Raw genomic sequence first — 22,500 nt, 5'->3', positions numbered from 1 at the left:
AGCAGCCCCTGGGTGCCCCGATGCCGGGACGGCCCCGACACGCTCCCTCGTCCTTGTCCCCAGTATCTGGAGCGGCGGTTCAGCAGGAGCGTCCGGCTGTGCGGGACCCTGCAGTACGTGGTGGCCACGGTGCGTGTCTGCGGCGCACGGGTGGGATAGGGACGGGGGGGACGTGGCCCCCGGCGGGGGCTTGGATCTGGCTGTGCCGGCGCCGCCCTGAGCCCCCGGGGAAGTGTCCTTGTTCCCGTGCGCGTGTTTTCCGCGGCTCAAAGCAAATAACGCCCGGCGGGAGTCCTGTTTTGAATGAAAACCCCAGCGCCCGCACGCCGTGTTCGGCGGCACCGTCACGCTTTGTCCCCGTCCCCGCGGGTGCTGCCGTCACCTGCCCGGTGCCCGCGGTGCCGGTGGGACGGGGCGCTGACCCCCCTCTTCTCGCAGATGCTCTACACGGGGATCGTCATTTACGCCCCCGCCCTGATCCTCAACCAAGGTGCGGGGGGGGGGGGGGGGGGGGCTGCTCCCCGTCGCGTCCCCGTCCCTGCATTGGGGACAGCTCAGCCCTGTCCCCCCCCAGTCGTCGTTTGCACCCTGGGGCTCTGCTCAGCACCTTCCCGTCTCCTTCAGTGACCGGTCTGGACATTTGGGCGTCCCTGCTCTCCACCGGCGTCATCTGCACCTTCTACACCACCATAGTGAGAGCGGGAGCGGGGGGGCCTGGGGGGCCCGGGGGGCCCGGAGTGCCCCGGGGGTCCCCGGCGCTCACCCGCGGCTCGCTCTGGTGCAGGGCGGGATGAAGGCTGTCATCTGGACGGACGTCTTCCAGGTCATCGTGATGCTCTCCGGCTTCATCGCCGTCATCATCCGGGGGGTGCTGCTGGTGGGGGGTCCCACCAGGGTGCTGAGCGTCGCCGCCAACGGCTCCAGGGTGAACTTTGGCGAGTGAGTGCCCCCACCCCGCGGTGTGCGGACCCCGCTTCCCATGCCCCGGGGTGCTGGGGGGTCTGTGCCAGCCCCGGCTCGCCCCCCGCCCCGGCGGTGTGCTGCTGTGCCCAGCTTCAACCCGGACCCACGGAGCCGGTACACGGTTTGGACCTTCCTGCTGGGCGGCACGCTGGTCTGGCTCTCCATGTACGGCGTCAGCCAGGCCCAGGTCCAGCGCTACGTGGCCTGCAGGACCGAGAGAGAGGCCAGGACGTGAGTCCACGGGGATCATCCGGATCCCGCGCTGCGCGGGAGGGTGTGCGGGGACGAGGGGCTGCCCTGGGTGGGGGGATGGCGGCGTGCCAGCTTGTTCCCCTTGGGGACCCCAGTCCCTACATCCCTGCACAGACCTTGCACGGGTCCTGCACCCCTGCACAGACCCTTGCATGGGTGCTGCACCCTTGCACGGGTGCTGCACCCTTGCACAGACCCTCGCACGGCCCCTGCACCCTTGCACAGGTGCTGCACCCTTGCACAGCCCCTTGCACAGCCCCTGCACCCTTGCACGGGTGCTGCACCCTTGCACAGACCCTCGCACAGACCCTCGCACGGCCCCTGCACCCTTGCACGGGTGCTGCACCCTTGCACAGACCCTCGCACAGACCCTCGCACGGCCCCTGCACCCTTGCACGGGTGCTGCACCGCTGCTCAGCCGGGCGTGCTCCCGCGCTGTGCTTGCAGGGCGCTGCTGGTGAATCAAGTGGGGCTCTTCTGCATCGTCTCCAGCGCGGTGGCCTGTGGCCTCGTGATGTTTGCGCTGTACAAGGACTGCGATCCCCTCCTCGCCGGCTACATCTCGGCCCCAGACCAGGTACCGGCCCCCCCCCCGGCTCTGTCCTCTCCAGTGCCAAACCAAGGGCAGCGGGGTGGACAGGCAAGAGGGTTGGAGGGGCCAGACCCCTGGGTCCCCATCGCAGCCCGGCTGCAGGGGGCTGGGGTCCCCCGGGCTCTTGCTCGCCCCCCATGCGGCCGCCCCCCCCCGCAGTACATGCCCTACCTGGTCCTCGACATCTTCAAGACGTCCCCGGGGGTGCCGGGGCTGTTCCTGGCTTGTGCCTACAGCGGGACCCTCAGGTGAGGAGGGGGCACCCCTTGCCCCAAGGGGACCCCAAACCTCGCAGAAGGGGGCTTCCCCCCCCCCCCCCCCGCAGGCTGCCGGCAGTGGGGCTGAGCGCTGCCGCCTGCCCGCGCACCAGCACGGCCTCCACCAGCATCAACGCCATGGCGGCCGTCACCCTCGAGGACCTCGTCAAGCCCAGGCTGCCTGCGCTGTCACCGCGGCGGCTGACCCTCATCTCCAAGGGGCTGTGTGAGTGGGGCCGGGGGCCATGCCGTGCCACGCCGTATGGCACCGTGCCATCCCATGCCATGCTGTGCCACACCACAGTGCCCTGTGCCGTGCCATGCCGTGCCACACCATGCTTCCCTGTGCCATGCCATGCCGTCCCATGCCATGCCGTGCCATGCCGTGCCACACTATGCTGCCCTGTGCCAGTCCATGCCATGCTGTGCCATGCCTTGCAGCACCGTGCCATCCCATGCCATGCCATGCTGTGCCACACCACGGTGCCCTGTGCCATCCCATGCCATGCCGTGCCATGCTTCCCCATCCTGCACTCCACTGTTTGGTGCCACGCTGTGGCATGCCGCGCTGCCTCATCCCATGCCACGCCGCGCCCTGCCGCGCCGCTGAGCCTTTCCCGTCTCCCCCGCAGCGCTCATCTACGGCACCTCGTGCATCACGGTGGCAGCTCTGGCCTCGCTGCTGGGTGGGGGCGTGCTGCAGGTGAGCCCCGCCGCGCAGCGCCGGAGCCGGCGCGGGGCTGAGCTCGCCCCGCTGTCCCCCCAACTTGCCCACCGGTTCTGCCCGACCGAGCGGGACGCGGTCACACGCCGCTGGTTGCCGGAGAGCCCTCGAGCCGGGGCTGCGGCAGCTGGGGGGTCTGGGGCAGAGCCAAGCACCTTCCTCCTCCTCCTCCTCCTCGCACCCCGCGCCGGGGCGGGGGGGCAGAGCTCTCCGTCCCCCTTCCAGGGCTCCTTCACCGTCATGGGGGTGATCAGCGGCCCGCTGCTGGGGGCCTTCGTCCTGGGCATGTTCCTGCCGGCGTGCAGCACGGCCGTGAGTCCTGCGGGGGCGCGGGGGGCCTGGGGGGGCTCCGGGGGGCCCGCCACAGCCCGCTCCCCCCGGCTGTGCCCACCCCTCTCCTCCGCCGCAGGGTGTGCTGGGGGGCCTGGGCGCTGGCTTCGCCCTCTCCGTCTGGGTGGCCGTGGGGGGCACCCTCTACCCCCCCAGCGCCGCTGCCATGGGGGTGCTGCCCGTCTCCGGAGCCCTCTGCCCGCTCTACAACCGCACCGCCGGCGCCAACCCCACCGTCCTCCTGGGACCCCTGCCCCCCCGCGAGGCGCACCCGGCCCCGGCACGGTGAGGGGGGCACGGCCCGGGTGGCCTGGGGACACGTGTGGCTTGCTGTGATGTCACACCGCTTGCTTTGTTCACTATGGTCTCACATCAGTTTCCCTGTTCTTTGTGATGTCACACTGCTTTCCTTGTTCCTTGTGACATCACACTGCTTTCCTTGTTCCTTGTGATGTCACAGTGCTTTCATTGTTCCTTGTGATGTCACAGCACTTTCTTTGTTCCTTGTGACGTCACACTGCTTTCCTTGTTCCTTGTGATGTCACAGTGCTTTCATTGTTCCTTGTGACGTCACACTGCTTTCCTTGTTTCTTGTGATGTCACAGTGCTTTCATTGTTCCTTGTGATGTCACAGCACTTTGTTCCTTGTGACGTCACACCGCTTTCCCTATTCTTTGTGATGTCACACCACTTTCCTTGTTCCTTGTGACATCACACTGCTTTCCTTGTTCCTTGTGATGTCACAACACTGTCTGGGTTCACTTTGATGTCACAGCGCTGTCTCTGCCGGTCCCTGACCCCCTCCCCTCACAGGCCGGCCATCGTGGGTGACTTCTACGCCATCTCCTACCTGTACTACGGGGCGCTGGGGACCCTCACCACGGTGCTGGCTGGGGTCCTGCTCAGCTCCCTGCCAGGTGAGGCTGGGGTGCGGGCGGGGACGTGACCCAGCGCCGGTGTCCCCCCCGCGCCCCGCGGCCCCTCCCCATGGCACCCCTTTTCCGGCAGGGCTGACCAAGCAGAGGCGGCTGCCCCGGGGCGTGCTGTGGTGGGACATCGCAAAGCAGACGTCCCCGGTGTCCCCCATGGGCGCCAAGACCCCCAGGGAGGAGCCCCCAGGCAAGGCGGAAGCCCCTCAGGCGCTGCTGGCGAGGTGGGACGGGGAGGGCGGCCGCCCCCGGGCCCCCTCCGAGCCCAGCACCGCCGCCGACCTGCAGGAGACCCACGTGTAGGGCGCCGGGGGGACGCGGGCGGCCCCCGGCGGGAGCTGGGGGGTGGGGGGTGCGGGGTGCCGCCCCTGTCCTGGGGTCCCCAATAAAGGAGGAGCTGTTCCCCCGGAGGAGCCTGTCCGTGGGGGGCTGCGGGGGGGGGGGGGTGTGCAGCTGGGCCTGTGCGGGGGGGGGTCACGCCGTGGGGAGATGGGGAGGGGTGTTGGGGGGCTGGGGGGCGAGGTCCCGCTGCGCACATGGGGGCGGGCCCTGCCTGGCCCCGCCCACCCAGCTGACAATGGGCCCCGCCCTGTTACACCGCGCTCCACCCTGATGACAATGGACCACGCCCTGCTAAGACCCGCCCCTCGGGTGACATCCCTGCACTAAGCCCTGTCCCACCACATAACAATGGGCCCTGCCCCGATAAGCCCCACCCACTCAGGTGACAACAGGCCCCACCCTGCTGAGCCACGCCCACCCAGATAACAATGGGCTCTGCCCTGGTAAATCCTCCAGGAGACAATGGGCGCCGCCCTGTTAAACCCCACCGCACCCGGATAACAATGGACCACACCCTGTCAAGCCCCGCCCACTCATCTGCAATTGCCCCCGCCCACAGCCGCCCCAGGAGCCGCTCGGCCGCGCCGCCATCTTTGTGCCGGGCAGGACAGGGCAGGGGAGGCGGGCAGAGTGCGGGCTCTCCCCCGGGCTGTCCGCCGCGCTGTGGGCGCTGCTGTGGGCGCGGGCTGCCCTCCGGCCCGCCGCTCTCCGCCATGGCCGGGCCTGGCGCCGTAGCCTGGGCGGGGCCGGCCGCGCCCTTAGCAAAGATGGCGGCGGCACGCGCGCCCCTGAGGGGCCGCCGGCGCCTCTCGCCCCGCCCCTGCCGCGGGAGCGACTGCGCGCGCCGGTGACGCGCAACGCATGCGACGGCCGGAGCCGGGGGAACCGGGTAGGAGGGGGCCCGAGCGGCCGGTCCAGGCCTCGGGCCGGGGGTGCGGCGGGGAGCCGACGGAGAGGGGCAGGGCTGGAGGGGTGCGGGAGGGGAGGGGGCGGAGGGGGAAGGCCGTCCCTTTCCGGAGCGAACGGGGAAGGGCCGCCGGGGTGGGGGGGGGGGTGTCTCGTGGGAGGGGCGGGCCGGGGGGGCTTTGTAGGGCCCCAATGCGAGGGGGGGTGCCAGGGGCGCTGGCATGGCGCGGGGGTCCGCTTGTCCTGCCCAAGGGAGGGGTTCGGGCTGGGCAGGTGACAGCCGGCCCTTGGGCCGGGCAGCTCGGCGCAGGCGGGCTCCGGGTGCGGGACCCGGGGTGGGGCCGGGCCTGTATGGCCGTGGGAGCAGCCCCCGGGGTGGGTGAGGCGCCCCATGCCCTCCCACGCGTTGGTCTGCTGTCCCGCAGCCCTGCCCCGGGACCCAGCCCAGGTCGTGGCCTTCAGGAAGGATGGGAGCATGTATCGGGGAGGTAGAAGGGATTTACTCCAGCCCCGGCTTTGGAAAGCTTGGGACTCAAGCAGCCGGCCCTAAACGTCAGCCCTTCTTCTGCTGTTTAGCAAATAGTTACCTGCCATTAAAAGTCCAGGTTTACGCTCCAGAACGCGGTGCCCGCTTGGGCAGCGTGCTGAGGAGAAGGCCTTTTCTTAGTGCCCAGTTAATTTTGAGGCTTCTGTCGTGCCTGGCTTTTGGGACTTTCCTACCACGACGATGTAGGGGAAGTTAATATGGCACATCTGCGTGGCCGTTTATCCAAGTTAAATGGGGCCACGGGGCTGCGTTTCCGCACAGACAGTCAGAGGGCGTGATACAGCGTTCGTGCTGCTTCGTTCTGCTCTGCTGGCAGCAGTGAATTCCCCTCGGAGCCTGCCGGTGCAGAACGAAAGCACCCAGTTTTGTTTTGACTCGGCAGCGGAGGGTGTGTTGGCTTGCAGGGCAGTGGGGCTTTTGACTCGGTACCAGGAACCCAACAGCCCGATTTGTTGTGTCATTGCAGCACAATAAATAGGTGGGAGGGACTGTCCCCTGCTGACGATCTGGGGCACAATGAGCAGAATTCCTCCTGGGTGAGCTGGGAAATTACTAGACCTGTGCTGCCCAGGATCTCGAAATAGTATGAGGCAATAAGAAAAGGGGTTTTTCAGGGTGTGGACTCCAGCTGTTCCTGCTTCCCGGGGTGATGGTGAACCCAAGATCCTCTCCAGGGCAAGGATCTGAACCCCTTTTCTTTTCCACAGAGCACCTTGAGTGATGCCCAAGAAGTTCCAAGGTGAAAATACCAAGTCGGCTGCTGCCCGCGCGAGGAAAGCTGAGGCAAAGGCAGCAGCCGATGCCAAACGTCAGCAGGAGCTGGAAGATGCCTACTGGAAGGATGAAGACAAACACGTGATGAGGAAGGAACAAAGGAAGGTGAATGGCTAGTCAGGTAGAAGGGTATCTTCTAGCTGGTCTTTTGCTAAGCCCATGAGATCCAGGCTTGCTCAGAAAGGTTCTCCTCTGTTCCCCAGCTGGAGCTGTCTCTCCACACGTTGTCCTGTGCTTAGTTTTGGGCAGAAGAGCAGGAACTGTGGCTTCTCTGGGAGCTAAAAGAAGCTGAGTGTGGGAGTAAGTGTAAGCTTTGATGTGTAATTCAGAAATCTGGTGGATCTTAGAGCTGAATTCCCGAGGGAGGCAGAAAAGCTTTATTGTTGGAATCATTTAAAATTGAATTAAGTAAAACATCAGAAACTCTGCTGCAGGGCTTGATTTTTGACCAAGCACTTCTTTAGCTTTTTTTTTTTTTCTTCTTTCTTTTCCTTTCTTAACTTTCCTTTGGCTTTTTAGTAGAAGGAAAAATTGGCAGGGTTAAGGGTTACAAAGCATTATTTTTCTTTCTTCCTCACTTGCTGTGCCACGCATCAGGACACGTCTCTTAAAAGATTCTCTCTGGTTTGCTCTTCCCAGCTTGCTCCGCCCTGGGTGTACGTTTGCCTCGGCGTTCAATAAACAGAGCACCTGAGTGCTCATTTCTGGGCTATTCGGGTTTTGATGTTGTCCTGCATCAGCGTTAGACAAAGCTACCTTCTGGTTTTGTGGGTTTTGCTAGAAACAATTGATAGTGATAACTTAGCTACCTCTTCTGAAATTATTTCTTTAGCCTCCTGCTAACTAGACGGGGTTTTTGTTGACGACATAAATGGGATTTATGGGGTTACTGGGTTTGTGCTGCTCTGTGAGTTCGGTGCTTACTGAACTTTGTGTGTTGGTACTCGAGCACACCGGCTGGGCAGGCAGAAAGCCAGCGCGTCCCCGTGACCTTGGTAGTTGCGTGCTGTGTACATCTGTGCGAGTTCACCCTTAACATGTGTCTTGACGTCTGGAATTTGCAGTCCTGTGTGCTGTTCCCCAACACAATCCTGTAATGCTGCCTAATTACTTCCTGGAACAAGGGCTTATTATCGCTCTACTTAAGGCTTGGCCAACAGTGACCTATTTGACTGGGCTTCCAAAACAGCCTCCTGCAGGCAAGGGGCATGGGAGTCTGGAGAGGGGAGCCATGTCATGAGCTGGAATTGCTAACTGGAAAACCAGGGTCCGCCCCAGAGCCTCGGACTGGGTTTTAGAGAAACCAGTGAGACAGTTTCCACCCAGCACCTCAGCCAGCCCCTCTCGCTGCATCAGCAGTTTCTACATCTGAATTTCACCTGAACGCTGTGTTTTAGTGCGTTTGTTTCCCCCGAGCGCCCCTGGGGACCTTGCAGCTCCCAGCAGCAAAAGTCTCTGCTCAGATGAGGAGCTGTCCTGGTGGAAAGGACCTGTACTGGGGCAGGGGCTCTTCCTGCTGTGGGAGCCTCACGCAGGCGCTGCCACAACCTAAGCAAAGGCTGGGGCTTTGTGTAGGTAGCAAGTGGCCAAGAGACAGGAATGAGTGGGTTGCTGGGGAAAAATAAATCAGTGAAACCTTCCTCAGCTGCTTCTCCAGTGCCACTGGGCTAGAATATCCCCGCAGAGAACGGAAGAAGCTGCCTGTGCCCCATCACATCCCAGTGGGGAAGGGGTGTGTGACTCAGATTGTAAATGACTTTCCATCCTCATCCTGGAGAGGACAGAAACGAACCGTTCACAGGAGTCAAACTTCCCTGGAGAAGTAGCTGTTTCGCGGGTGGTGCTGGCATGGAAATAGCGCTGCCGGCCACGGCCATATGCTGCAGGAGGGACTCGTGTCGCTCTCAGCTACAGCACCCGGAGGAGGGGATGGTGGTGTGTGTAGGAGGATGCTCTCAGCACCTCGCAGTCGGCGCTGAGCAGCTCTTCCAGTTCTTCCCTGGCTCTCCGGGCGATGGCAGTAGCACATTAACGGCACCGCCGCACACCCGTGCAGCACCTCTGAATTCCTGCACTGCCAGCAGGCAGGAGGGGCTGAAAGCCTTTGGGACGTGCTGAGACCAAACCCCACACACCCCTTTTGATCCCTTTCCCCCCGCAGATGACCACTGGACCCTCAGTGAAATAAGCGGGAGCGCAGAGCTCTGTTTCCATTCTGGGGTTTGGTGACTCTGCCCGGCAATCTGGTGGTCTCGCTGACGGGGCAGCGATGCACGTCAGCATTCATACTTAAGCGTAGGGAAGCTTAATGTTCAAAACGCAGTGCCTGCTGTCGTGAGATTCGCTGTCACCAGATGACTGTCCTGTTGTTTGCTTTTGCTGCATTTTGGGGTTTCTTTAAATGCTGCCCCCCCCGCTCTGGGAGCAACCTTCAGAGCTGATCTCTGCTAACGACACTGACACTCGTTTGGTGGCTCTGTGATGCATAAAGGAACATCTGAGCTCATATCACCAGCCTGCGATGTGTGTATTTCTCCTCTGGCACTTCAGCACAAGTCACAGCTTGTTACCTTCCCTGGAGAGCTCTGGCTGGAAAGCACAAAATCTACATCCTTCTTGCTGGAAGACTCAGGGTTTTACCTAGGTAACTGCTTTTCTTTTAACATTTGTGTATCTTCATCCTTTCTGTCCCTTCCCACCCTTCCTGTGCAAGGTTAGACGGCAGCTCAGAGCACAACACTCCTCATCAGCCTTATCACAGTGTGGTTTTTCTCTGTGCAATTAGCTAAAGTGTGTCTGGTGGTGGAAGAGCCGTGGACGCGTGAGCATCCTGGGTGAAGCTGCAGGCAGGCTTGGAAAGGTGACAAACCATTAAATAGGCTGGAGCAGAAAGGCCAGTGGCGTATCTGTCAAGGGCAGAGGTCTTGCAGCCAGAGACAGGCTTTCTTCTCTCTGGCAACCTTGGCTTTAGCCGCTTTGTGCCCTGTGTGTATGCGCAGGAAGATCTCGCTGGCTGGAGCCGAGGTGTCCGCTGGAAGGACACAGCCAAATTCCCAATCTCCTTCCCAAACTCCCGCCAGGGCTGTCTGGCTGAGGGAGGACGAGCCCTACTCCTCGTTCAGGCTGTATTTTTACCTGATCTCTGTTTGCTGAGTACCTGTATGCCAGGAAAGCAGGTCCTCCTTGTTCAGCAGCGGCTCAAAACCCCTCTGCCCCTTTCTCTCTGCCCAGCACGTCATGGTGTCAGGAGCACCATCCCATGGAGGTCTCTCCCACAGCTTCTCTCCACGGTGCTGGCATTCCCTCGGTGGGAATGGTGAAGGGAGAGCGTGCGGATGATGTGGGAGCGAGGAGACTTTTTGTACTTGTATGCGAAGGGTCTGGGGAAAGATTCAAGTTAAATGCAGGGCGAGTACTTGTGCTGGAAGAGCGCAGATAGCGCACGAGGGAGCAGTGACTCTTTTGGTGTGTGTTTTATGCCTTTTTCCTTCCAATTAGCCTTGGTCACGGGGTGCGGGCTGGCAGGCTCGTATACCGACAGGTCCCAGCTGCAGCGGCATCGCAGACAGGCGAATGGGGACTTTCTCTCCCCCCTCTCCTCTGATTCAGTGCAGAATTACTCAGCTGTGAGCACCAGCTCTTATTCAGATAAAATGCGAGACGGGTCAGATGACTGTTCTTCCCTCTTTGGAGGACGTCTGCATGGTACCAGGTACGCAGTACTGAAATCTGATGGCTTGAATGAGCAATTCAGGGGACAGAGATGTAGCGGAGAGACACCTGATGCCACCAGGCTGGGGTTCAGACCCCAGAACCAACTTCTTCAGGCTCCAGTATCCCTTCGAGGCATGCTTTGACTGCCCGTGGGCAACGGAAGGGGCATGTTTGATCCCGTCTCAGAGCTCTGGTGTGCCTCAGAGAGCCCGGCAAGCACTTAGACGTACTCCAGGTTGGTCATGCCCCGCTTGCTTTCTGACTGCGTCATTTTTTTTGCATTGCTTTGCCTTTCTGCCACGTGAGAAGCGGTGTGCTTCCTCGGGGCCTCATGCTAAGAGGTTGATTGGGAGCGCTGCTGCTTCAATACACCGCTTGCTCTCAAAGCCGTGTGCGTGGGACCTTGTTCTCCTTCTGTCTAGCAGGTGGGAAGCTGTTCTGAAAGCTAATGAATTGTTCCTTGCTCCGGCAGTTCTCTATGAGGCTGGAAACTCACATTTTAACGCACAAATCCTTGGGAACAGAAGTGTCCAGATGAAGGAATCTCACCCCCTGCTCCTCGCAGTGCCCTGCGGAGTGCAGAACTGTCAAGGGAGAAAATGATTTATTTCCTTTCCAGTTTTCGAATAGCTTTGCAGTACGTTTCACTTAGACAAATCCAAGACTTCCTTTCATCAGAACGTTTAAGCTGATTCATAAAGGATTACTTTGGTTTGGTGCAACCTGAGAAAAATCTTCAAAAATGATGGCTTCAGGCCCGTTGGGCTTCGGGACCGGCTCAGAGCTGCGGCTCTTGAGCACCGTGGAAGGTGCAGAGGAGACCTGGACATGACGGGCTGCTGGGGAAACCTGAGCATGTAGATTTTGCAGGTCTTGTGACACATTAGTAGCATTGCCAGCTTATTTACTTTCCGCAAATAGAAACTCAATTGTAAATGCCAGAGAGCAGGGCGTAGCTTGCCCCAGCAGCTGGGGGAGTGGAGTAACTGGAGGTCCCCTGCAGCACACGGTGCGGGAGGAAGGCTCCGCGCCCTGCTTCGTGCCTCTGTTTCCCCTTTGCTCAGTGGATGTGTCCTCCTTGGAGAGTTTTGTTTAGAAGCAGCTAACGGCAGCAGAGCATTATCGTTGAATTTCTGCTCTGTCAGATATGTCGTCGTCCCAGCTGGGCTGTGTGATGTGAGACAGGCTGCTGAGCTAGCTGCCTTGTAGGACAGTTCCCTTTCTGTAATAAGCAGGGGTAAAAGATAATCTTCTCTAACTATAAGAAACATTTCTGTTCTGAAATGTCTTGCTCCCTTCTCTTAGGTCATTAGTACTTGTGTATCCACTCCTTATCTGTCTCCTGAATTATTCAAGCCACCGCCACGCCTGCAGCCTCGCGGAGGTGCTCACCATGCCAGCACCTTCTCTGGGTTACCTTGTTCAGTCACCCCTGAGCTTCAGAGACGGGCTGAGCCGTCAGGGCCCAGTTTCTTCGCGCTAGCCCATGTTCTAGGCACGATGTACCCTGAACAGGCGATGCTGCTTCTCTTGCATGTGCTCTGCGTCTAATTAAATGGTGTCCTCTCTCTGACTTCTGGACCTTCAGTGATTTCTGGGGCACTCCTGTTTTGGCACGTTAATCTCTCCGGTTTTGGGGTTTCTCCTGCATTCTTCCTGAAAACTGCCTGGTGCTCAGGCAGAGGCTGCTGGTTGAGCCGGAGGTCCCAGCTGGAGCTGGAGCCATCCTGTGCTGTGCTGAGGGTGGGCAAAGCCCCTGCGGCTGCTCTTGCTCAGGCATATCCCTGTGTATCAATTTTTAAGGGGCAAAGACAGTCTTCCCCCTCCTCTCGTGACACCCTTCCTGTTCTAGGAGTGGCCAAAATCCCTCCTAATCTGGGAGGCCAAGTACATTTGTTTGCTCAACCTTTACTAGGAGAGGGTGAGGCCTGACAGGAAAGCAGCGGGCAGGGAAAGCCGACGTCTTAAATAAATGAGTTTGCACTTTGAAATCATGCACGGTCCAGTTGCTGGGGCATTGTGTCTCAAGGCACTGGCACTAAGAGCTTAATGACCAAGAATTTGAAGACTGCCAGTTGTAATAAAGGCTTCATCCCTCTAATGGCTTTTTTCCCATCCTTGGCCCCAGCTGCTCCGAGTGGAGGTAGGCGAGTCTTCCCTTCCCTTCCCACCCGGCTTGAAAAGCCCCGTCCTTGCTGCACTTGACAGAAGCAGCAGCAGCCCGAGGGCATGTTTTGATTCAGTATTTGTGGGCTTTGATTCTGTGTTTTGATGGGTTTTTCTTTAAACTCTTGAGCCGTGGAGCGACTTACTTTTTTTGTGTGTTTTTGTTTAATACAAACCCCAGCCTTGCTTACCATCTCCAAAGTGGGCCTTACCCCAACGTGCGTAATTCTGTTCCTACTCCTTAAACACCGATGAAGGCAGCAGGTTGCGTTACTGCTGGAGTGGTTTTGCTGTCCAGCTGCCTTTGAGTAAACCCGTTCCGTTAACGCTCGATCAGTTTGTTGTGCCATCCCTGTGAATAATGGATGAGAGCCATAATTAAGTGTCCATGTAACTAACCTAAATACGATGTGCTTTGCAGCACGTGACGCTACCCCGGACAGAGATGTTCACTTGTTTCTTTCTTTTTGCCAGACTTTACAGGCTTTGGCAGAGGAGGGGAAAAAAACTCAAAGCCAAAGTGCTGAAAGCCCCTAAGGGCCTGTTGCATGGTCTCGTCACCCTCTTCCCTGGGCCTTGGAGGGCAAAGTGGCTCTTAAACTCCTTGTGAAGCACTTTAAAATTACCACAAGAGCTGCATTGCTTGTTGGATTCGGTCTGACCGCCTGCCCTGGCTCTTAGGAAGAGCGTGAGCCAGACCTGAGGACGAATTCAGCCTCTTGACTGGCTCGTCTCGAACAACTGCTGAACTTTCAACCTCCGACCACTTATTAAAATTAAAGTGGAAAACTTAATCTGATTGTCAGCAGTCCTGGCTGGTACCTTCCGCTCCTTCTCGACAGCGGGGTTGTGTTTCGCAGCCCTGACATCACAGGGAGCCAGCGCGTGGCTGCAAATGGGGCAGGGACGGGGGAATTATTATTCTGAAGGGACGGGCCAGGCTCTCGCTGGAGGTCGGGGGAACCAGCCAGCGTCTCCTCTGATAAGGTGAGCGTCAGCGCTGCATTAGCTACAGAAGTGAGGTGCCTCTTCCTGTTGAAGTGGGGTTCCCTGCTCCTGTAAGGGGTAGTTTGATCGGAGGGTGATCAAAGGCGTCAGGGCGGAGGCGACCTGGTCCTTCCTCCCTTCCAGGAAGAGAGGGAGAAGCGGCGGCTGGAGCAGCTGGAGCGCAAGAAGGAGCTGCAGCGCCTGCTGGAGGAGGAAGACTCGAAGCTGAAGGGGAAGTCACCCAAGCAGGTCACTCCGGGCAAAGTCACCAGGGCCCAGATCGAGGAGACAATCAGAAAAGACCAGCAGCAGAAGGAGAATGCAGATACAGGTTTGGTGGTACCGTAGAAAGGCCCTGTCAGCTGCAAGGGGCCGGGGAGTGGGAAGGGGGGCCGTTCCTTCTTCACCTATTGTCGCTAAAGGACAAGGTGTTTGGAAAGCGAGAGCTGCCTGCAGCTATTCTGTGCTGCGTCCTTTGCTGTGTCTGTGTCTTAACACCTAAATGGAGGGGAAAGAAACCTCCTGTCACCTTGAGGTGGAGAAACAGAGCTGCAGGGTGCTCTTCTCTTCCAGGACTGGGACTGAACTCTGGCTGAGTTTTCTCAACGCTTTCTTCAGGGTGCTTTGAAAAACCCTCTTCTGAGGGTTTTGCTCAGGCTGGATTTGACGTTAACGGCTCTCCCTTTCCCCCACTCCCTGTGCAGTGGAGAAGGAGAAGACTCACTTGGAGGTCCCCTTGGAAGAGAACATCAACAGAAGGGTACTGGAGGAGGGTTCGGTGGAGGCCAGGACGATCGAAGATGCCATTGCTGTCCTCAGGTACGTGGCCATACCACAGAGGTGCTCTCCTTTTGAAGGTGTCGCTTTCCTTGCGAGAAATTCTTGCAGACACTCCCCCAGAACCGGCTTCTTTTTATGCTTTGATTGTGACTTTCTATCTCGACAGCAAGAACAGGACACGTCCCCTGCCCTGTTGTTCTGTGGAGAGTATTTGAAGTGGGTAGGGGACATATCACGGGGTTTTCGGCTTTATCACCCCAGTTATTCTGTATGCACTTGGTTGCACTGACAGGGGATCAGAGCGGGGCGAGTGGCTGGTGCCTGCAGGGAGGTGTCTCTGATCCGTGTCCCTCTCTGAATTCCCTCCCGACAGCGTTGCCAGTGATCTGGACCGGCACCCCGAGCGCCGGATGAAAGCTGCCTTCACGGCTTTTGAAGAAGTCAATCTGCCACGCCTGAAGCAAGAGAACCCCAACATGCGCCTGTCCCAGCTCAGGCAGCTCCTCAAGAAGGAGTGGATGAAGTCTCCAGAAAACCCCATGAACCAGAGGCACAAGGCTTACAACAGCCAAAAGTAGAACTAGAGCTGATCGTCCCCCATGGACAGTGAGCTGGAGCCCCAGGGCTCTGCTCCGATGAAAACGGGAGACACAAGGAACCTCCTCTCCTTTTGTTTCCCTTCCCTGCCCCCACTTTCTGTCTTTCTCTGTTCTTGGATTTAAGATAAGCACGAGGCTGCGGCTCGACTCGGGACCCTGCAGCGTCCCGTTGTCTTCCCTGACAGCCTGTGCCTCCCCCCGTCCTCACCCCTCTGCCGGCAGCTGGTGCAGAGCAACCTGGACAGACTAACACTACCTTCCTGCTTCCAAATTCGGTTTGTTGTCTCACCAAAAAAAACCTACTAACTCGCTTCCAGACCTTCAGCATGGGCAGCGCTTGCGAGGCGCAGTGTCGGCGGTGCCGCCTGCGGAGGGAGGGACCCTCCCCGTGCTGGCGAGCACCCTGTGTTAACCCGCTCACAGACTGGACCCGCGCCAAACTGCATTCATCCCTGTCTCTACCGTGGCTGCGCCGCACCCTCGTGCTCTGCAAAGGTGGATTTTAGCAACCGTCACGAGGAAGGCGCTTGCCCTTCTGTTGCTCATGTTGTCCTCGGTGCTGGGGTGTCCCCGAAGAGATTCCAGACCGGGATGGCTGTTGGCCCTGCCTGCCGCCGGCCGCCTCTCTCCTGATCTCGGCCGGCGGTGTGTTAGACGAGGAGGAGGAACCACCACTGGTGTGGGGAAGAGAGAACATAACCTTCCATCTTCAAGGGGGAATGGGTGAAACGGCGGCGCAGCGTGGTTCCTGCCTCGTCCGCGCAGGATGCTGGTGCCGGTGTGACGCTGCTGGTGGCCTTGCCCAGAGCCTCATGGGCTGCTGGTGGGACAGGAGGGTTCCTGGAGGGGCTGCAAGCCCGCGGTGCCCAAGAACTGCCCCAAGAAGGGAGGCTGCCGCTTCTCCCATCGCTTCTTCCCCTGCCTGCGCCCAGGCTCGGGCAAGAAGGTGCCCTGCGGGCCTGTGGAAGGGGCTGTGGGACTGTCGCCGCTGGACCGCGGGCACTAACCTGGCTGTGCCGCCTCCGGCCACAGCCCCGTGGCCTCGCCGGTGGCCCAGGCAAAAAGAAATCGGTGAGCTTCCTTGGGAGGGCCGCGGCAGCGCTGGACCCGGGTGGGGTCCTGCCCCTCGCCTTGAGCAGGCGCTGGGTTTTCACCCGTTCCCTCTCCCCTTCCACATCTCTTCTGGTCTCCTTTGGGAGTAAAATTCCTTCCTAAGATCTAAACCCTTGACCAGGCAGCAGCTCCGTTGCCATCGGTGCTTACTGGTGTGTGTAACTGGGGCTGCCACACCGAGACACGCTCGTGGCTGGCTTGGCACCCCGCTGGGGTTTCTTCCCATGGTCCTAAACGAAGGGGGTTCATCCCGCGGGGGGGAACGGGCAACGCGCGGCCCCTTCCTCTGCAGGTGAGTGCCTGGGGAGGCATTTGCCCTTTGGTGGTGAAGGGGTCCGAGGAGGTGATGCTCCAGCTGAAGCCAAGAGCCTGCGGCCATTTCGGGGCTCTCCCCAGCCCCCCAACTTGCAGAGCCAGGCTGAAGGAGGTGGGCCGGCCCCTGCCAGCGTCCTGCCCGAGGGGGGAGAAGCCCCCCCAACCCCAGCCAGTAAAGACAGGGAGGAATGCACCCCGTGTCTCCCCTTTCTGTGAGACCTTTGTTGTGTTTGAACCTAATTAAAAATTAAAATCCCTCAAACCCTGTTAATTTGTTGAAGGACTAAAGGTCGCGGGAGCAGTGCTCCATTTTCCTGCCTTGCGGGGGGCTGTCGTTCCCCCCGCGGGGCTGCTGCGCATCCTGCTGGAGTGCGTGTCGTGGTGGATTCCTGCTGGATTGGGGCGGGGGGGGCAGACCCCCCGCTTTGTGCCTCCCCCCAAGCAGCTTGTGGGGTGTGCGTGGCTCAACTGCAGCGGTGGAGGAGGCTGCAGGCAGCTGCCCTGCCCTTGCCTGTGAGTGACGTGCTGGCAAAGCCCACCGCCCCTGCCTGCGCCCTGCCCGCGCCCTGCCCGTCATGCTGAAATAAGGAGCCCACGTGAGTGTTCCCCAACCCAGCTCCCTGGGCAGCGCCGAGCCCCCCATCCCTGGGGGCCGGGGGTGCTGCCCTGCCTCCCCCCATGGCGCAGAGGCCTTCAGCTCCTGCACGGCTCTGGCTTTGTGCAGCGGAGCCCACCCTCCTCCTCCTCCTCCCGCTGCTGCTGCTGCTCGGCACTGCGGCAATGCCGTAGTGACCCCCCCCCGCGGGGGGGCTGTGGCGTGCAGGGACACCCCCTCTTCCCAGGGCTCCTGGATGTTGATCCCCCATTTCAGCCCCAGGGGAGGGGGAGTCCCCCATCATGCGGGGGACCCCCCTGCTATGCTCAGTGCGGTGGTTGGGGTGTGGAAGGGGTTAATGGGGGGCCGCCCCCCCCGCCTTGAGGGATGGGATCCCCCGTGGTAAGGGAGGGGTTACCGGGGGAACCCCTCCGGTGCAGGGTGGGGGTTTCCCGGTTGCAAAGAAGGGATTAATGGGGGACACCCCCCCCCCCAGAGCAGCTGGGGGTTAATGGGGGGCTCCCCCGCTACACATGCGGGCTGGGGGGAGTCCCGCGGCACGGAAGGAGTTAACACACACACACACCCCCCCGCAGGGGGGTCCCGGTGCGGGTGTGTCCCTTCCCCCCCCCGCCCAGCGCAGCCGGTACCGGCGGGGCGGGGCGGAGAGGGCAGGGATTCCCCGCCCCGCCCCTCCGGGGATTCCCCCTCCCTCTCCATTTCCCCCCCCCCGCCGTGAGGGGGGGCGCTGCCATGGCAACGGGCTGCTCCGCTGCGGGGGCGGGGGAATCCGCGCGGGAGGGGCGGTCACGCGGGATCCGCGCAGGGCTTGCAGCGGGCATCCCCCCCCGGCCCCCCCCCTGCACCGGGCACAGCCCCCCCTCCCGCAACGGGCACCCCCCGGCACGGCGCAGCACCCCCCCGCCCCACGCCCCGCCCCTGCACCATGCAGCCCTCCGCGCACCGCCGTGCCTCCCCCCACGCGTGCCTCCCCCCCCACGCACCCCCCTGCACACTGCAGCACCGAGCACCGCCCCCCCCAGCAGGGAGCTGTGCGTGCAACCCCTCGCACACGCACAACCGTGGGATTTACCCCCTGTGCGTGCCCCCCCCCCCGCACCCCCCGTGCTTTGTTCCATGTGCAACCGCATCCCCGCGCCCTCCTCGTGCAACACGCGCAGCCCCCGTGCAAAGGCCGCTGCGCACACGCGTGCGCTCGCACGCCCTCCCCGGCGCAGGGTGCTTGCACACGCGTGTGCCCCGCTGCCGCCCGCAGCTCTCTGACGCGACAACGGGCGTGGGGGGGGAGCCCGCGGGTGGATGGGCAACACCCACGGCCCCCCCACACTGCCCGCACTCTGCCCGTACCCTGCCCACACCCGGCTACTCCCTGCCCGCGCGCCCACCGCGGCCTGCCGGGCGCGGGTGCGACGCACGCCGAACCCGGTGCCACCCCGACATCGCCCCCAGGCCCGGGGGGGTTCCGGTTCCCCACTGGTGGCAATCACACCCCCGGGGGCCACACACCCGCCGGGTGCAATGCCGAGGGGTGGGGGCCCGGCGGTCCCCACGCCACCCCGGGCGCTGGGTCCCGTGCCCGCGCCAAGCCGGCCGCGGGGCTGCTTTCGGTGCTACCGAGGGCACCGCGGCCGGGCCGGAGCCAGCGTGGCACCGGCTTTCCACCACCACGGGTGGGATGGTGCCGGGCACCGGGGCGGGAGGAGCACGGCGTGGGTCCTGGGGGAGGCGTGGGGCGGGCGATCGCCCACGGCCCCGCAGATGTGGTAATTAAAGTGGGGGAGCCGGCAGGCGGCTAAATTTAGCTGCAGACAATAGCTGCGGTGGCCGGGGCGGCTGGGAGGAACCGGGAGCGGGTGTGCGCGGCTGCGCGTGTGAGCAGAATAGCAACGCCGCCGCATCGCCGCCCCGGCAGCCCCGCCGCCTGCGCGCTGGGGAAACCGAGGCACGGAGCGGCAGCGTGGGGCCAGGCGGGACCGCGGGGCCAGAGTCGAGGCACCCGGCCGCCCCCGGCCCCCAGCTCGTCCGGCTGCGCCAGCGGAGCATCCCGGCAGGCCGGGCTCGCCGCCGCGCCGGCACGTGCCGACGCCAGGCCATGGTCACCAGTGGCAGCGCTCGAGGGGAGTGGAGGCCGGGGTCTGCCTGCAGGTGGGTGCACCACAGGGGTCGGTGGGCTGGGGACCCCCCCCTCAGCTCCTGGGGACCTGCCGGTGCTGGGAAACCCCCGGGGATCCCCCAGCTCCCGGGGATCCCCTGGCTCCAGGGGATCCCCTGGCTCCCGGGGACCCCCCACTCGTGGGGACCCCCCGGTGCAGCGGCATGGAGAGGGGCAGTGGGGGGATTCCTGGGGGCAGCGTGGCCGTTTGGGAAGGGGACACCGTGAGGGGCTGCCCCGAGGACACCCTCAGGCTCTGGGGGTCCCGGGGCAGGCAGGACCCGTTCAGCTGCCCCTGCTCCCACCCGCCGGGCACCCCGCAGGCACCGGCACGGTGGGGTGCCGGGGGTGCCGGATTGGGGCAGCGGGGCGCAGGAGGCAGCCCACGGCGGTGACAATGAGGACGCGACGGGAGTGACTCTGCCCGGCTAAAAATATCCTCCTCCCCCATCCTCCGCCAGCACCGCGGCCTCAAGGTCACTGCCCGCCATGGCGGGGCCGGGGGGGACGCGGGGGCGTGGGGCGGGGAAGCCCCCGGCCCCCCCCCCGTGCCGCGACTCCCACATACGCCGGGGAACGGCCACCGTCGCCACCGCTGCTCCACCACGCAGAGCTGCCGGCAGCCGCGGCCCCTGCGCCCCGGCCCATGCCCCCGCCGCGCCCCGGGCACCCCGGCTCGTCCCGACGCTCCCCGTAGCGCGGGGCCGTGGCAGGTGAGCGGGGGTGGCAGCGGTGGGGACCCCGGGGACGGCTTCCCCCGGCCGCGGCTGGGTGCCTGGGTGTGGGGACCCAGGGGACACCGGGGACGCCCCGCGTGCCTGCATCGGCTGCTCTGGGCAAAGCTCCAGCTGCTGGAGTCAGGGGACCGCGGGGGGGTCTCTGTCCTCGGGGACGGTGTGGCCGCAGAGACTTGAGCCGCGAGGCTGTGAAGGGGTTGAGGGGCCGGGGACCCTCGGTGCTCCCCGGCGGTGGGGTCCGGCTGTTGGCACAGCCCCGGCAGGACACGGCCCCAGGCCGGCTCCAGCCAGGGGAACCAGCCCCGCTCTGCACCCAGCTCAGCACCCACTGAGACCCGTGCCGCAAAGAGCCTCAGTTGAGCCGTGACGCCAGGAGCCGGCCATGCCGGGGTGGTGCGTCCGGCGAGGCACCGCGGCTGGCGGGACCTCGGGCCGTGCGCGGTGCCAGGGCCATGCGTGGTGTTTGCCAGTGCAGAGCCCGGGGTCGGCACTGAGGGCTCCCGGCAGGTTCTGGCACCGTGCGGTGCTCGTGGTCTCGACGTGCTGGGGAGTGCCCGGCGTGCCGCGGTGCAGCTGTTGGGTGCGGGGCCCTCCTTGCCCCTCCTGACCTTCCCTGTGACCTTGGGCCACCCCTGGGGACCCTGTGCAGGGCTGGGACCATGGTGGCTGCGGGGACACCGCCACGGCTGCGGAGACCACCGCCCTGCAGTGCCGGGACGGGGCTCTCCAAAGGTGCTTTGTGAGGTTTGGGGGATCGCCCCCCTCCCCGAGCGCACTTTTGGCTGTCCCAGGGGTGGTGGGGACACCCGCGTCCCCCCCGGGCGGGGGGTCCGTCATGGGGGCAGCCAGGCGGAGCGGCTTTGTCCTTCGGCTGAGCCGAGCTGTGTGGGGGAGGCGGCGGGCGAACCCGGCGCAGCGGCTTTGTCTGGGGACGACGGCGCGGTGGCGGCGGATGCAGGGCGTGGGGAGCCCGAACCCCCTCCGGACCCCGCAGCACCCCCCAGCCCCAGGCACCCACTCGGCCCCACACAGGTAGGGTGTCCCTGGCCGTGTGTCCCCTCCCGAGGTGGGAGGGCTGGGGACAGGGTCCCCCTTGGGCTGGGGGGGCCTGGGGGACCCCAGCTGCCTCCGCCAGCCCCGGGGACACCCATCAATGCTGCCCCCGCCGTCCCTCCGGGGCCTGATCCGGCCCCAGCCGCAGGGCACCTCGGGGGGCTCAGGGGTGGGGTTTTCCCGGGGAGACCCCGGGAGAAGCCAGGGGATTCCCCTGCGTGGCAGCGGGGCCGGGGAGGTTCGGATGTCCCCGCGTGTCCCCACACGTGTGCCAGCCCGTGCGCTTCCTCTGCGCCGTGGGACCCGCAGACACCCCACAGCCCCACGGGGGGGAACGGGCCCGATCCTGCGTGAGGCAAATCACCCCGGTGCCGGTCTCAGCCCCTTTGCTCCGGCCCCAACGTGCCAGGGCGGACACGGGGTTCTCGGGGGGTGGGGGCCCGGCTGTGGGCATCGCCGGGGGTCCCACGGTGGCAGGGCTTGGCTGAGCCATCCCGGTGCTCTTTGGGAGCCCGGTGGCCTCATGCCGGTGCCTCCGCCAGCCCCAGGGAGCTCAGGTGGTCCCGTGCCCCCCACAAATCACTCTCAGCCCCCCTGCCCTGCCCTCGGGGGGAGCGGTGATGGAAGACCCCCCATCCAGCCCCGTGCCGGCGGGTGGGCAGCGGCCTTTGCGGGGGCCGGGGGCTCCTGCCGGCACCGACAGATGCTCTCCAGCCTGGGACATATGGCCGGGGCTTGGCGGCGGCAGGAGCTGCAGCCGCCCAAGGAACCGGGGCCACCGTGGGGGATTTGGGGGGTACGGGGGGAGCTGCATGGGGTCCATGTGCACCCGGCAAACTCCGAGCCCCCATGCCGGCCGGTGGGGAGCCCCTGTGGCCCCAGGTGAGGGGCACAGCGTGGGTCCCGCTGCCCCGAGCACCCCGTTCTCTGCACCACGGCGGGGGGTTCCCCGGATCCCCGGCTCCGTGGCCCCCCCCCCGGCTCCGTGGCCGTGCTGCCCAGCTGCTGGCGTGGGGCCTGCGGGCACGGCCCCGGCAGCAACCGCTGCTCCCCCAAATTCCTGCCCCGCCCTTGCCGGGACCGCGATTCCCAGGCAGGAATTAGCGAGCGGGTAATAAATAAATCACCAGCCCGGAGCCTTTCGGCTGCCCGCCGCTATTTTTAGCTGCCCCCTCCTCCTCTGCAGTTGCTCCCAGGCAGCATCGCCGCGCCGGGGCACGGGGGGAGCAGGGGGTCCCACCGCCACCCCATAGCCACCCCCGCGGCGCCGGGCGCTGCCGCAGCCCGGCCCCGCGGGGGTTAAACCGTGTCCCCCCGCCACCCGTGTCCCTGCTCCCTGCAGGGTGAGGGGGAGCTGCCCTGGCCGGGGTCGCACGTAGGACCCCTTCGCCCACCGTCCCCCGCCATCCCCGGCCCAGGACCCTTCCCCAGCCAGCTCCTCTTTAAAGCCTGTGGCATCCCGGGGCAGGACCCCCGCCTCTCCCCGGGGACCCCCGCACCCCACCGGGGAGACGAGACCTCGCGGGTCCCCGTGTCCCAGCCCCGAGCGTTGCCGCAGGGGCGGCGGGTGGCGGGAGCACCCGGGCTGCGGCGGTGGGCATCCTGCTTGCCGCATCGCCGCCAACCTCCCGGTGCGGGAGCTGCCGAGAGCG

At 63.6% G+C, this 22,500-nt stretch overlaps 2 protein-coding genes across 2 annotated transcripts in view; both read left to right on the top strand.

Moving 5' to 3' along the window:
• The window catches only part of SLC5A5 (solute carrier family 5 member 5), a gene marked incomplete at its 5' end in the record, with an annotated part of 5,189 nt that extends 310 nt beyond the window's left edge, over positions 1-4,879 (top strand). The window contains 13 exons of the mRNA XM_082010926.1: positions 64-129; positions 439-490; positions 625-692; positions 785-939; positions 1,054-1,194; positions 1,663-1,792; positions 1,967-2,055; positions 2,178-2,290; positions 2,697-2,767; positions 3,014-3,100; positions 3,198-3,403; positions 3,932-4,035; positions 4,127-4,879. Coding sequence (XP_081867052.1) covers positions 64-129; positions 439-490; positions 625-692; positions 785-939; positions 1,054-1,194; positions 1,663-1,792; positions 1,967-2,055; positions 2,178-2,290; positions 2,697-2,767; positions 3,014-3,100; positions 3,198-3,403; positions 3,932-4,035; positions 4,127-4,350 — 1,506 coding nt within the window. The 3' untranslated portion in view covers positions 4,351-4,879. The remainder of the gene's footprint in view (positions 1-63; positions 130-438; positions 491-624; positions 693-784; positions 940-1,053; positions 1,195-1,662; positions 1,793-1,966; positions 2,056-2,177; positions 2,291-2,696; positions 2,768-3,013; positions 3,101-3,197; positions 3,404-3,931; positions 4,036-4,126) is intronic.
• A 1,660-nt stretch (positions 4,880-6,539) lies between these two features.
• Positions 6,540-14,841, top strand: CCDC124 (coiled-coil domain containing 124; the record flags this gene model as incomplete). Its single annotated transcript, XM_082010811.1, has 4 exons — positions 6,540-6,721; positions 13,628-13,814; positions 14,188-14,302; positions 14,637-14,841. The coding sequence occupies exons 1-4, from the start codon at positions 6,563-6,565 to the stop codon at positions 14,839-14,841; spliced, it is 666 nt and encodes a 221-aa protein (XP_081866937.1). The 5' UTR covers positions 6,540-6,562.
• Between the last annotated feature and the right edge of the window lie 7,659 nt (positions 14,842-22,500).

This window comes from Phaethon aethereus (assembly GCF_964289735.1).
Source record: "Phaethon aethereus genome assembly, chromosome: 26".
NCBI classification, from domain to species: domain Eukaryota; kingdom Metazoa; phylum Chordata; class Aves; order Phaethontiformes; family Phaethontidae; genus Phaethon; species Phaethon aethereus.
Note: the sequence above shows the minus strand (reverse complement) of the source record. Positions and strands in the feature narration are given on the sequence as shown.